The 15,730-nt window shown below is 34.6% G+C and overlaps 2 protein-coding genes across 2 annotated transcripts; both read left to right on the forward strand.

The window, feature by feature from the left end:
• The first annotated feature begins 2,574 nt into the window (after nucleotides 1–2,574).
• Nucleotides 2,575–7,058, forward strand: LOC126696211 (F-box protein At1g10780). The gene is made up of 4 exons (XM_050392985.1): nucleotides 2,575–2,790; nucleotides 5,423–6,170; nucleotides 6,301–6,581; nucleotides 6,674–7,058. The coding sequence occupies exons 2-4, from the start codon at nucleotides 5,426–5,428 to the stop codon at nucleotides 6,908–6,910; spliced, it is 1,263 nt and encodes a 420-aa protein (XP_050248942.1). The 5' UTR covers nucleotides 2,575–2,790; nucleotides 5,423–5,425; the 3' UTR covers nucleotides 6,911–7,058.
• A 2,555-nt stretch (nucleotides 7,059–9,613) lies between these two features.
• Nucleotides 9,614–15,349, forward strand: LOC126696216 (glutamyl-tRNA(Gln) amidotransferase subunit A, chloroplastic/mitochondrial). The gene is made up of 10 exons (XM_050392989.1): nucleotides 9,614–10,270; nucleotides 10,745–11,056; nucleotides 11,493–11,672; nucleotides 11,795–11,889; nucleotides 12,515–12,590; nucleotides 12,778–12,855; nucleotides 13,241–13,334; nucleotides 13,417–13,466; nucleotides 14,362–14,475; nucleotides 14,885–15,349. Exons 1-10 carry the CDS (start codon nucleotides 9,734–9,736, stop codon nucleotides 14,975–14,977), a joined length of 1,629 nt encoding a protein of 542 aa, XP_050248946.1. The 5' UTR covers nucleotides 9,614–9,733; the 3' UTR covers nucleotides 14,978–15,349.
• Nucleotides 15,350–15,730: the final 381 nt, after the last annotated feature.

Here is a 15,730-nt window from a genome sequence, read left to right on the forward strand (position 1 = left end):
TTAATTAATTATAAGATATTTAATTATTAAATAACAATAATAATAATAATCTAAAAAAAAAGTTGTGAAAAATTTAATGCATAAATTCATTCCAAATTACATAAATTTGACAAATCTCAAGACTAATATAGATTTGATAAATGAAAAATAATGCAAGCATGAAAAATATGATCATTAAAAAAAAACCATTGGAAAGTATGATTGTTGAAAATTTTTTAAAAGTTACCATTGGGGGATTTAAAAATACAGTTATTGGGAATTAGAAAAATATAATAGTTGGGAATGCATAAAGAAATATTAAAAAAAGAATAAATGAAAATTAAAGAAAGAGTGAAAAAATAATATTTAAATGAGATAGAGAAATGAGAGAGAGTTTGTTGAAATGTGTATTTGAAAAAGTAAGTAGGTAAAAAGTAAATACAACTGTTCAGAGCATCTCCAACAAGCTCTCTAAACACAAAATTTGAGAGTAAACCCACAAAAACTTGCTCTCTAATTCACTGTTCATTAGCAAAAAACTGTTTGCTAATGAACAATGGCTCTCTTAGTCTGATGACTTGTTGTTCATTAGCAAAAGAATTAATGGGAATATAAAATTCAACACACCCATTAAAATATTCAATTTTACTCAACAATTACAATGGGCTACAACTCAACCATTCTGGATTTTTTTTTTCTCTCAAACATCTCTAAACTCAATCACAATCAAAATACAAACTCAAATAACAATCTTAAAATTAATCAAATCATAACAAAAAATGAAAAACAAAACAAAACAAAGCAAATTTAACCCATCTAAGCCGCTGTGGGGAGGAGGACGAGTGGTCGTGGAGGGGACAAGTTATCCACTGGTGATCTCTATTTGTGAGAGAGAGAAAGAAAGAAAGAGAGAGCTCTAGTTTGGACGAAGTGGTAAGAGAAAAAAGAAAAAGGAAGAAAAAAAAAGAAAAAAGAAAGCGAGCTCTGGTATGTTTTGGAGTTTGGAGGAAGTGGTAGGGAAAAAAGAGGAAAGAATGACAAAAGAAAAGAATAAAAGTACGTGTGTGGAGGAAAAAAAGATGGGGGAAAAAAAGAAAAGAAAAAATTGTATGGATAAAAAAAAATAAGGGAAAAATAAAATAAAGAATAAGAAATTAAAATTAAGAAACGCTACAACAATATTTTCACAATAAATTTTAAGTGGTAGGTTGTTATTGGCTATTATTGGTGAGTAAAAAAATAATTTCAGTGGTGACTAGTGAGTTCAAATTAAAAACAGCAACAACTTATCATATAAGATTTACTGTGAAAGTATTGTGCAAAATATTATGAATGTAGTATTTTTAGTTAATTTTTTTTTTTAGAACAATTTCTAGTTAAAATTGGATGACCTACAACTTACTATATCGTTACCACAAGTGCTTTACGAGATTTGTTAAAAAAATATTGTGGGATACAGAAATTTTAAAAAAAAAAAAAATCATGCTACGTGTCATACCCAAAGCTGAGAAGGTCAATATAGTTCCAAGGAGTCCATAAACTCAGACGGTAAGACCGGAGAGGCAGGCCATGGTCACATCAATGGCACATTACAGGAGGGGACCAAACTGTAAAGGAAGAGCTTCACAGAGGGGGTTAGCTTTGACGTGACTAAAGGGATGGTAGCTTCCACCACATTTAATGCATCCTACCAAACCTCTTGGCTGCATTTATGTTGAGAAGACCCCCAAACAGTACTGCTTTGGTTGTCGCATCTCACAGAAGGTCTGGGAAGGTATCTGATAGGACAAGCACTCGAGTAGTGACTTACATGATTAACAAATGAAGGGTCAAGATCATTTAAAAGGAATTATATAATGTAAGAGATCCTCCAGGGAGAGAGGAATCGAAAAATCTAGAGAGAAAACATGTTAACAACAAGAACTAAAACTATATCCAAGTCTAAGAGAAGTACATTGAAGGAACATCTCTCCTCGGATTCGCTAAGGAAAGGTTTTTTTAATAGAGTTTGTCTTTCTTTCCTTCCTTATCATCTTTAATTCACCATGCATGTTGCTCAATCCATTGAAGCCTAGTTTTTAAGCCCACTTTTTACAAATTTATTGTATTGGGCTTTTTGGGCCTTAATCCGTTTACCTTTTAAGCTTTGGATTCAAAACACTGCCCTTACAAATATCATTAGGAAAAATTTAAAAATATTACTATTGGGAGATTTTAAAAATATGGTTGTTGGATATTTGAAAAAATATAGTCATTAATCATTATAAATAAATGAAGGAAGATTGAAAAAATAAACAAAGAAATATTAAAAAAAAATGAATAAATAATATTTAAATTGGATAGATAAAAAAGATAGAGATTCAATTGAAAAATATATTTAAAAAACTAGGTAGTTAAAAGATAAAAAAAAAAAATTGTTCACTTTCCGAACAGTATAAAATTTTAAAAAGTGTGCTAGAGATGTTATAACAAATTAAAATAGTACACAACTCATACATGTAAACAAAATACCATTATACCCTTGAAAATTTCAATTGCCCGTTTCCCTCCTCCACTTTATTTCCGAAATCAAATTTCAGAATCACTCTCTATCTCTCTCTCAAATCAAATTTCAGAATCACTCTCCCTTTCTCTCTCTCTATTATATTCTGCCTGACTGTGTCTTAAACTCCAAAAGGTGACTGCTCCAACACCGCGAGTTTCAGCCACCCACCTCCGTTTCAAAAGGGTCACCAAAAAAATAAAAACTTCGTGCTCTCCGTCTCTCCCACCTCATTTCTCTCTCTCTTTCTCTCAACAAAGTCAGATCTGGTAAGGAAATTTAGATCTTCGGGTTTTTTATTTGTTTTATCTTTCCTTATAATTCAATCAGTGAATTGCTATCAGATTTACGGATATTGTTTTTTCAAATCTTTGATGTTTATATTTTTTTTATTCCGTTGATTTATATTGGATTACATATATCACAAAAAGTGTATCATCTATGGTTACAAAAGATATTCTGCTAATTGTGTCTGTGCAACCCAGTAAGGTCCATTTCAGATTTGGTACCTCACCTCATCTGGGTTTGTTTATTTGTGTTTGTGTCTGTGTCTGTGTCTGTGAGTGTTTTTTGGCTAATTTTTTAGTGGGTTTTGGTTAGATTACATTAATTGTGATGGAATATCAACTGGGTGGACCTTCATTTGTTAATTGAGGAGTTTAGTTTGTGGGATTAATTTAAGAATATAGTTAGTACCTATATCAGTACAAATTCAGCTGGTGCAACTCATTGAAATGTGAAATTCTATGCTTGGCCTAGGAGAAACAAATTTGGTTATGTTTGAGAATGCATTAGTACTATTATCAGTAGGAACAAAAGCTTTTACTTGATGATCTGCTGGTCAGATGAGATGCATTTGTGATGTCAACAGCTTTTTGTTATCATTAAAGCAAAAAGATCATCATACTAACTCAACTCATCAAATCTGCTCTCAATGATTTGAACACCAATGAACAAGACAACTAATTTAATAGCCCATATCTTGTTGTCATGCTGTTATATTTAGCTAATTTTTTTAGTTAAATTTAGTGAAAGATTTGTTTAGTGAGTGATATATCTTTGGCAATGATTAAAGTTCCGTGCTGGGGTCAAATTTTTTCCATTCTTCTTGTCCTATCATGCTGAGCAATTTTTGTGTGCTCTTTTTGGTGTTGATCAGGAAACACCATTCACTTTTGGTGCTTAAGTGGCATAGGATTGAAAACCTGCATTGACTTGAATTGCAAATACATTAGTATTGCGCTATGGATCAATTGGTGACCATTAGCTGAGAGCACTAACTGATTTTTATTGACCCACTATCATTGAGTTGGAGCCATTTATCCATGGAAACCATCATGCTGGTTTGACTTTATGGCCTCCATGTTGAGAGCTTATTTCTGGACCAAAGAATCCTATTTTAAAATGATAAAGCGGTTCTAAAAACTAGAACCATATGATACTGGGTAATGGGTAAGTTTTGATTATCTCTAAACACAATCATCATTATTGAACTCCATATACGTACATATACAATCTTGGGAAAGTGGAGAGGAGGCTTGGTTTTGTAGTAAACAGTGAGACCCAAGCTCAGATCTATAACAACGTCTCTCTCTCTCTCTCTTTGTTTTTATTTTTTTATTTTAAGGTCGTTCCTGAAAGCCCACATTCAAATTTGTAACTGTAAGCATTGTTATCCCTCTTTTCTATCTTTTAGTTTTCAAAACCCTTAGGTTTTTTTTTTTTTTTTTTTTTTTTGTGGTTGCTGTTTCTGTGTTTTATATGTAACATGTGAATTTGATTGTGGAGCATTATACTTAATCTGTAAAATGGGCTGTGAAGTCCTTCTGGTTGTTACTGAAATGCACGGTTACCATATGGAATTCTAATAAATATCCAAAGAAAATCAATTTCCCATATATGAAAATGCTCATTTTCCCGTTTGGGTTTGTCTGATTTATTTACTGTTTGTTTATGGTAGCTATATATCTTTGTAAAAGTCTTATCTGATTTCCCTATATCATTCTTTTTTTTTTTGATAAGTAATAAGTTATATTGATAAAAAAAGGAACACCCTAGTACACAGGGAGTGAACAAGGGATAAGAAATCAAATACAAAAATTGCAAGAGTCTAGGAAATCAATAAAAGAAGGGAATGAATGTTTTTGCAAAGCAAAGAACCAATCTCTTGAAGTTCTAAAAAAGAGTAGCTTGAGGTCTGGAATAGATCTCTCAATATCTTCAAAATATCTACTATTTCTCTCCCTCCAAAGACACCACAATAAGCAATGAGGAATGATGGACCAAATATAACCATTTTGATGACATAGAAATGTCTTTGAATTAGGTAGATGTGGTTTGCTAACAATACTTAGGTAGATGTGGTTTCTCGAAATGTCTTTGAATTATAAAAGATTTGTGAATTATGTTTTTCCTTTGTCACATTTTGTATTAAGTTATTGATCCGTTTGATTACCAAGAAGATTAAGGGGGAAAAGGGATAGAAGTGGTTTAGAGTCTTAATTTGTATGAAATTCTGCCTTTGACAAGATGAAATTTCCATTTTAACAATTGCATGTAATAGTGTGAGGCTCCAGCTCAGTGAAATTTTAGTTTTATTGGATTGCCAATATTGACATGTCCAGAGTTAAATTTTTGTTTCCTTTGATGTTATCTGAGTATTCCCAAAATGAAGAGCACAATTAAACATTGCCTTCAATTTTGAACTTAGATACTTATATTAGATCTGACCAGTGCCACGCGATGTCATATTAACATATGATCTTAATCTTTGTTGCTTTCTGGAACTTCAAATTGATTACAATCTGTTTGTTTTTGCTAATGTCTATATTGAACCTCTTCTCTTGAATCTATTCAACAATTTTGGTAATTGACCATTACCCATTTGATTTCTGTTCTCAGAGAATGATGGACTCTCTACCTGATGCCATTGTCAACTACATCTTGTCATATAATAACAATGCCAGGGATGTGGCTGTTTGCAATTGTGTATCTAAGCGGTGGAAAGACTCAATGCCTTATATTCGTAGCCTTTACTTCCCACGGAGCTCTTTTGACAATCATACTGGCCAGGAGCATCCTGACAATATTGTGTGGAAGATGATATCATCAATTGTTCAACTAGAGGAGCTTGTTGTGTATACCCCATTTTCTGGTGCTGGCCTTGCTTTATGGCTTTCCCATGCAGGTTCCTCCCTCCGGCATCTTGAGCTTCGAATGGATAACCTTGTTGAAAATCAGACTTGTAATGAGGGCCCCTCGAAATTGGATTGCATTAATGCTGCAAAGAATTTGGAATCACTAAAACTTTGGGGTGTGTTAATGACCCATCCCCCCAGGTGGGATGCCTTCCAAAAACTTTGGAACCTTGAAATTGTAGGGGCCAGAATGGAGGATCCAGCTTTATCAGCTGCACTTCGAGCATGTCCTAATCTGACCAACTTGTTGCTGCTTGGTTGTGAAGGAGTTATATCGGTTTCGATTGACTTGCCACATTTGCAGCAGTGCAAGCTTGATTTTTATGGCTTGGGTAATTGCTCGCTTTCCCTGACATCCCCTAAAATCGAAATCCTTGAGGTGCAAGGTTGTAGTTGGATTAGGGTTTGTGAGTCGAACTGCTTGAAGAATCTTTCAATTGCCAATAATGCAGGTAACCATTTAATAGAAGTTTCTGATCCAGATCATTCCAGTCTCTTTTAGCTTAGAAGTAAACATTCAGTGTTTTTCAACTGAATTGTAACTGAATCTTTTATTTTTTTTTGTTCTGGTAAATTCTTTAGGGAGAGTGTACATGGTTGATTTTGGGAAACTTGAGGCTCTTGAGTTCTTGTCCATCAGGGGAGTCCAGTGGTGTTGGGATGCAATAAGCAATATGCTTAAATGGGCAAGTGAGGTGAAGCATCTGTACATGAAGGTCGAGTTCACTGGAGATTATGAGGCACTTCAACCCTTTCCAGAGATTGATTTTGTTGAATTTTTTAATAATCACCCCAAACTGCAAAAGTTCGATATCCATGGAGCCATGTTTGCTGCTCTTTGCCAGAAGAACAGCCTAAAACATGTGAGTATATAATATTATATGGTTATATTTCTCCTATGTCGGATGAGTTTTTGAAATTAAATAAATTTAATTGGGAGTCTTTCCTTTTGCAGGTGGATTCAGGATTTGTAATTCCATGTCTAGAGGATGTGGTGGTTGCAGTGAGATCACCACTAAATGCTGAACAGAAAATGAGTACTCTTGAGTCCTTTTTAAGGTACGGGAAGAATTTGAAGAGGATGGTAATAAAGATTCTGCAGATGAAGAGCAGTCATAGCAGTGCAGATGATTTTTTTGATGAGGTTTACAGGTTTAGCCGCATGAATGACGACATAGTTCGAATAGAATAAAGATTAGAGGGGGCACTTCCTCTCCTGGTTTTGCATTTAATTTAAATGACTCCAATTTTATACTCTGATTTCAGGTTGACTACTGAACTGATTGAAACTTTGATTATCCTTTTTAACAAATTGATTCAGAATATGCATTGTTTCTTAACTTCCTGGTTTTGGTTTATGGCTTTACTGTCTTTTGTCTTCTGACTTGGAAAAACACATGCTGTTTTTAATTCTTAGTAATAAAGTTTTTAATCAAAGTTCTCTATGGTAAATTGAATTAGTAACTAACCTGACCCCTAACAAACATATGCATAATCAATTAGACTATTTAGATGATATTGATGCAAAAGCTACCCATGAGTATTAACTTGTTTCATTTTGAGATTCTTTAATGCATGACATTTAGCCTCATCCATTTGGTAAATTTGAAGCAAAAGTCATCATGCTTTGGAGACAAAGACATTTGTAGAAGTATTGAAGTAGAATTGGATTTGGACCTAGCTTCAACATTTTTTTTTTTGAGAGAGTTTCAACTTGGTGTGGACGGAGATTAAATTTTAAATTTCTTATTTAATGACAATAAATTTGACTAGTTGAACTAATTGAAACTCATGTAATAATCTAACTTCTAATCCACTCATGAAGAGAATGAATTCATCCTTCCTCATGAACAACACCACATATAAAAATCATTAATCCATATCTAAAATTCAAGAGTCACCCCATCCCTTGTCACTAACACCACAAAGAGGAGATTTCTTTTGAGGAGGTTTATGACTTTATGGTGAAGGTAGGGAAAAGGTGAGAAAGAGAGCCTAGTGGAATACTCCAATCGTACATGCTTTCTTCTATTTGATCGAGTGCTCCTCTAATGTCTATTTCTCTTTTTTTGGCAGCCTCATGTGAATGATGTCAACCCTCTTTTTTTACACATTGTTGAATCGATGACTTACGTATAAATTAAGAAAAATTCTTTGGGTTAGCTAACCTCAAAAATCTGTCCTCAATTAGGCTGTCTCAATCCTAGTGTTAACTGCCAGAAAGAGATTTTCTATTTTCCATGGATTGGCCTTGTTGGTTAGTTGGTTTATAGATGAATTTGTTGATAGGGTAAAGCTTCTGCCTTCAATTATGCTTTGTCATTAATTTCATTAGGGAGAGATTTTCTTGTTTTCTGTGGATGGGCCTTGTTGGTAATGTCAATCCATTCTCTTGTAATGAGTCGTGGAGGACTTTATTTCTGAATTCTAACTGAAAAAGAATGCCTCTCATTTTGGTTGGGAATTGAAAGATAAAGGCTTATTATAATATTATCTCATTGGTTGGGAATCTCTCTATCTCTCTCTCTCTCTCAAATTTTTTTTTTTTTTTTTTTGGAGAAAACCCTCTCTCTCACCATTTTGATAGTTGTAGTTAGTACTTAGTAGAGAGGAACAAAAACGATAATATTAAATAGATTCTTAGATTTGACAAGTAATTAATCATCTATGCTGACTTGACCAATAGTGTATTTTTAACTGTTAAATCTATTAAAAATTTATGGTCAAAAATATGTGTAACCCGCCTCATTATATAAATATATATATATAAAAAGATCTAAAAATGTTCTAAAATTTCATGACAATAAATATCAAACCGCATAATCAAATTTAATTTTCATATTCTAAAAGGATTTTTTTTTTTCTTCTGATGTTTTGATCACACACCATATAGAATTTAGTGAAATGAACCAAAATGAATAAAATACACCAAAATAAAGAATAATTTAGGTCAAGGTGGAATGGGGTGATTCGTAAAATTAATTGATACTTAATTTGGGTTTGGTTTTATGTTGCAACTAGTTGTTTGAAAAGTGTCATTTTAACCACTCTATGTTGGCTTTGTCATACACTTGTGACTTCTGTTAGTAAGTACAGGTTTGAAATTATTTAGGAAACTAGCATCTCGAGTCCGTGAAGCTCGAGTTCAATGACAAACTCAAGCCCCAAAGACTCGAGTTCGGATTGCTGAGGTAGAACAATTTATCCACGTTGAACTCGAGTTCCATAAAACCAGAAGCAGAAGAACCAGATACGAAGAAGAATAGAGGAAGACGATCTAGAGCTTCGAAGAAGACCAGATGTTGGGTGGACGATTTGGTTGGAGAAGAACAGTCGCTGGGTGGAGAAGAAGAAGAAGAAAAAGAAGAATAAATAGTGGGAAATAAAATGGTGGAAATTGAGTCTTAAAAACTTGAATTCCACGTGGATTTTTTTCCACATCAAATGCCACCACTTGCAACTTGAGACTTAGAAACTCGAGTTCTATCTTGGAACTTGAGTTTTAGACTCTCGACATGACATGCTACTTTTGCTGATTAGTTTTGTAAGCTAGACAACTAATTTAATTATTATAAAAATAATGCCAAATGCATAAAAATTTCGCCACTCAAGAAAGACTTGGTCTCACTATTTAGAAATCGGAGATCTTAATCACAAATTCATTCCAATGAAAGATTTTGGGATTTCTATTGGTTACTTGTACGAAAAGATCTCATTTTTATTGTTGAAACTAAATCAAAATATATTCTTGAATATGTGTGTAAAGTTCTTTTTTGGAGACATAAACTTCAGCCCGTACACAAAAATTTGTACTTATATAAACTTTTAGAATTGGGTAGTCTTAATTGGTAAAGCTTCCCCAAATCTAAAGAAGAAAAAAAAAAAAAAAGGATAGTAATTTCAAAATTGTATTCAATTTCCCATTTTATTTGTCTCCAACCCTCCCTTATCATCATCCATTTGCATTACATTTGCTCCCCTCTCTGCTCTGCTCTGCTCTCAGTAACAGAGCAAAATGCTGGCCACACTCCAACCCCCACGCACCCTCTCCCGCTTCCCTCTCTACTTAACCTCACGCCCCGTCACTCTCTGCACTCTCACCGCCCAATCCCCACCTTCCACGTCACCACCAACCCAACCCCCACACTCCCAAATCCTCTCCATCCGCCACTCCCTCCTCACCCGCCAAGTCACCGCCGTCCAACTCGCCGAGTCCCACCTCTCCCGCCTCCGGCTCACGGAGACCCACCTCAAGTCCTTCCTCCACGTCTCTGACTCCGACGTCGTTTTGCGGCAGGCCGCCCTCTTGGACCAGAGGATCGCCAGTGGCGAGGAGGTGGGCCCGCTCGCCGGAGTGGTGGTCGGAGTCAAGGACAACATATGTACGGCCGATATGCCCTCCACCGGTGGGTCCCGCGTGCTCGAAGGGTATCGGCCGGCGTACGATGCGACGGCGGTGAGGAAGATAAAGGAGTTGGGAGGCATTGTGGTTGGGAAGACCAATTTGGATGAGTTTGGCATGGGTAGCACCACTGAAGCCTCTGCTTTTCAGGTTTTTACTTCTAATTTTTTTTCTGGGTTTTATTTAATTGAGTTCATATTTAGTGGGACTGCTTTTGGTTCTTGTTTTAATAATGAAATAGAGTACACAATACAATGTGGAATGTGTATATTCAATAAATAATAAAACAGTTTCTTTATTTTTTTTTATTGTATGTTTTTAAGTTTATAAAACAGAAAGCAATGTAAATTTGTTATCAAATATGCTTTCAAAAATGTTGTCTTTTGACAACATCAACATTCAAAACGCCGTTTTCTGTTTAAGAAAAATAAGGCCATTCAAAACATGGTAATTTTTTTTTCTTTGAAAAAAACTATTTTTAGATATTGTTTATTATTATAATGTTTTTATATATTTTTTTAATAGCTGGCCTGATTGAACTAAAATTTCAAGTAGTTTGGGATGTGTTGCCCAATTGGTAACTGGGGTTGGTTTACTCAGGTGGTGCATATGTTCATTCGTTAGGTGACTGCAAATCCATGGGATGTGTCTCGGGTGCCAGGTGGATCATCAGGAGGCTCTGCGGCTGCTGTTTCTGCTAGGCAGTGTGTTGTGTCACTGGGAAGCGATACTGGTGGAAGTGTAAGGCAGCCAGCATCATTTTGCGGCGTTGTTGGATTGAAGCCAACGTATGGACGTGTCTCAAGATATGGACTGATGGCGTATGCGTCATCGCTTGATGTTATTGGCTGCTTTGGTTCATCAGTTGCTGATACTGGGATTCTTCTTCATGCGATTTCTGGCCATGATAGACTTGATGCCACGAGTAGTAAGCGAGTAAGGGACTCTTATACCATTGTTTTTTATGTACTCTTATGGTCTTCTGCTTACTTGCAAGGGATCCAATTATGATCTTAATTTGTACCCCCTGATATTTTCCAAACCAGTCGCTCATGAAGAGAATTAATTGAGTTCTATGTGTAGTAAGGGATTGAATTTATGTAATTTGTCTTATTTAGTACACCTAACAGTAGTTTGGTTAGTTCCATTTGAAGATTTACCATGTATGGCGTAAGCAAGAAGCTAATCTTCTGAGTATGTATTGTGTGTGAATGTTTTGGTTTTAAAAGAAGACCTTTTGATCTGAATGTACTGATGTTGAAGACTTCAATATTAGATTATTGTGTGACATGCATTTTGTTGGGTGTCGTGTAAATGATGTAATGTTATTGCATTTGGAGTTCTATTTTAATTTTGTAAAATGTTTTCTCAGGAAGTTCCAGACTTTGCATCTCAATTTGCTTCCATAAATTTGTTGGAATCTAAACCATTGAAGGGACTGAGGGTTGGTGTGATACGTGAAACTCTTGATGAAGGTGTTGATACTGGAGTAATTTCTGCAATTCGTGGTGCTGCTTCACATCTAGAAGAACTAGGATGCTCTGTAACAGAGGTCTACTTTTGTTATTTATATTCCTTACAACCTCTGTCTGCTCTAACTCCTCTAGTTCACTCCATAATTGTATGCATATCCTTTTCACGTCTTTACAACCTTCTGTAAATATTAAATTGCAGATCTCATTACCATCTTTCTCCCTTGGGTTGCCTGCCTATTATATTCTTGCATCATCTGAATCATCCTCCAACTTATCTCGTTATGATGGTGTCAGGTAATATGCTGAGAGATTTCTATTGTACATTGATGTTTGTATCTATGATTTATGAAAAGTATTCAGATAAAATCTTCTTGCACATACAAAGTAAAAGAACACTTTAAATACTTGAGAATCAGATAATTCTAAATTGACTCACACACACACACACATGCGTGCAAATATATAAATATATGCGTAGAGAGAGAAAGGGGACCTATAACAAGATTTTTTTTTTTAGCAGGGCAATTGTTCTGAAAAGACCGATTGCCCAGGTACTGTTAATAATACCACTTACAGAAATGAAAATCCATTAAAAGAACCCCCAATAATTTATTGGGCGCTGTACAAAACATTTGAGATACAGGAAAGACATTCCACAATGTGACAAAAAGTTAGCAAAGCTTTATAATTTCAAGACTACGTATAAATATAGAAAACTCAATAAATATGAGGCCCTTTGGCAATATAGCATCTCCTTTGAAAATGGAGGAAAGGCATTCTCAAATATCAATTGCTAATCCTCTCTACATGTAGTACATTAGAATTGTAGATAAGCAAGTACCTATCAAAAAAGAAAAAGAAAAGAGAATTGTAGATAAGCAAGTGAATTCTCATCTTTGTTATCTATATCAATATCCAGGTATGGGAACCAAGCTGTCGCTGACGAGCTAAACTCTCTTTATGGGGATTCTCGAGCTAAAGGATTTGGTCCTGAGGTACATGAACTTTTTAGGTGGCTAGTCAGAAACTCTTTTTATGCTATAATTTTGCTTGGGTTGTGAAGATCTCATAAATAGGCACCTAATACTGGACTTCATCAGTTAGTTAGCTTTTAAAGAAACTCTATATTAGACTTTTACTGGGTCAGCGGTTTTGAAGAAAACAGTGTCTACATGTTTGCAGGTCAAAATGAGAATTCTTATGGGAACATATGGCCTTTCTGCTGGTTATTATGATGCATATTACAAGCATGCCCAGCAGGTACTACAATTATTGTGCTATGTGTTTTCATTTATGAGGTGTGATTTGTCTCTTAACCTGGTTAAGATAATTTGATGGTCAGGAGTCACCCTATATTAGAACTTCTCATGTGTTCCAATTTCATATATTGAAGAAAATAGGAAATCTGACCCATTGTACCAGGGTAATCATAGGCTTATCTGATGTCAATCTTGCTATCTTTGTGTTTCTAATGACTATAATCTTATTGTTACAGCAATGATTCTGGAATTTCTAATCATATAAAATGGATAATCAATATTATAAATCTTTGTCAATTCTTTTTAAGGCTGATATGTTTTTGACATGATCCCCTTAAAGCTTTATGGTGTCCAAGAAGAAATTTATGATTGTAATAGTGTTTTAGGTGAGGACCATAATACGGAAAAGTTTCAAGACAGCACTTGATGAAAATGATATCCTAATTTCACCTGCTGCTCCATCTGCTGCTTATAAGATAGGTATGCTGCTTCCATCTTTTATTTTGGTTGTTAATAGTGTGTTTCTTTCAGTGGATAACCCAATTGCTTGTCATGTTTACAGGTGAGAAAATAGATGATCCATTGGCAATGTATGCAGGCGACATCATGACTGTGAGCATTTTAACACTGCTTTGTGTGCTGGTTTTTTTTTTTTTTTTTCAATAATTTTTTTTGCTTGTTCTTCATTTTTGCCTGTTCATTCTCCTTCGATAGATAGAGAGGGAGAATATATCTTGATTTATTTCTTGAGTAATGCATTTCACGAAAGTGAAACATGAAAATGACCTAAACTAGATTTGTAATAACAGAAATTGGAATTTTTGTCAGGATTTAATTGCCAATAGTGACCTAGGATGAGGTTGTGATAAAAAAATTTGTTTCTAAAGTCATTCAACAGTGGTTAAAAGGAGAAACAGTGTCAGGTCAGAGCTCTGACCCTAAGTGGAGTGGGAAGGAACTACAAGATTAATGTAACTGATGCTAATATTTGATGGTTGAGATGTATGCTCATCCTCTTACCTCGTGAGATTTGAAATCTCTATGCAAAATGGTAGGAGCCAGCGGCTCTACCTTGGCAATTTTCACCACTTATCTCAAACCTTTATGTTTTGTTGCGTGAACAATTTGCTGTTCTTAGTGCGCAAGGAATTGAATGACATACATAATGTGTGATCTTGAATATCCTATAGCCTTCTGCTTCTAGAAATAGGCTCTGGGACTTGAAGCACGGTTATATTTCAATTTCTTCTAGTTTGCCTCCGTGTTTTGATTTGCATATGGCTCTTGAGTTAAATAGGTTGTATATGTTTGAATTATCATGTTGAATTATTAGTGACAAGAACTAGTCACAGGTTTTTTTCAAAGCCGTTATTGTGTCTGATTGAGCTTCTATTACCCAATTTTTGGCACCTACAAGGACCACAACCAAACTCCACGTATAATCTCTTTTCTACATTTATTTTTTGTTCTCAGATAGTGATTTTTTTTTTTTTTTTTGTCAATATAGGTCAATGTTAACTTGGCAGGGCTACCTGCATTGGTTTTGCCTTGTGGATTTGTTGAAGGGGGAACGGCAGGCCTTCCAGTTGGTCTTCAGATGATTGGTGCAGCATTTGATGAGGTACTGAAAACTTGTGTTGCAATAGATATTTTGATATTAGAATTGCAGGATAGTCCAACCCTGTTCATGTCCTTTTTGGAAGAGAGATGGGTAACAACCTGCTAAAGTTTTTTGGTAATTTAATTTTGAGGAGACGTAAGAGAGGAGTAAAGTTTAACTATACAATTTTTTTTTTAATTAAAAAAATAAAAATAAAAATAAGAATGAGATAATATAGAACCATTAAGAAATACTTTCTATAAAGTTGGATATACTTTGGCATCAGCATGCTCCTGATGGATCAAAATGATCCCACTCAATAATTCCAACTACTTGTGAAAATGCGTATTCTAAAGGCATCCAATTGCATCTTCACGTTAGGTAAATTTTAAATGGCTGATATCAAGATTCTATTCAATAATGTTTGCAGGAAAAGTTGCTCAAAGTTGGTCATATCTTTGAGCAGACTCTTCAAAATTGCAGATTTGTCCCTCCACTTATAGAAGATGACACTGCATGGTAGCTACCAATGATCTTTGATGAGGATAAAGACAATTTGTAATGCCATTGCATCCATTGATTGGAGAATTTTGAGTCATCATCAATTTGCACATGACAGTATTCAGAGCCAGTAATGCCTAGATAAACTTCTGATGAAGTATTTTAGTAGTGGTAGTCAAAGAATTAGACAAAAATCATGATTTTGCCAAATCTTCTTTGATGATGAATAAAAAAAAGAAGCAAAAATAGATCAGCCCCTTATCCATGTTACCATGAACCTTGAAAATGTTCACTGTTTGAAATTACAGCGTTATATGTAAATTAAGTCAGATTGAATTTTGTACACCAGCTTCACTACAAATGATATCAAACGTGCTAGGTGTGTTATCTTGTTTGGATTTAGGGTTCTAACACGAATCAAGTTGCTTGTGAACAGTTGTGTTCTATTTGTTAAAATGTTTGTCCAAGCTTATTAACTAAATGAGCTCAAATTTTTCTACCAAAAAAAAAAAAAAAACTCAAATTTGAAACAATTTGCTTAACAAATTAAGTTTGAACATACATAAACTTGACTCAGATATGTTTAAGAATGCCTTCCCTAATTAATGTGTGCAATTTAAAGAAAATTTTGGCAAAAATTACATTTTAATGGAATGTAAATGATTAATTAGCCAATTTTAGAACATGTTTGGATAGCTAATAGAAGATAAGATACAATTTTAAGCAAAAATGTCAAGTCTACTTAAATCAACTCAACAGAGTTAGTCAATTATCA

This window comes from Quercus robur, chromosome 8, assembly GCF_932294415.1.
Source record: "Quercus robur chromosome 8, dhQueRobu3.1, whole genome shotgun sequence".
Taxonomy (NCBI): Eukaryota; Viridiplantae; Streptophyta; class Magnoliopsida; order Fagales; family Fagaceae; genus Quercus; species Quercus robur.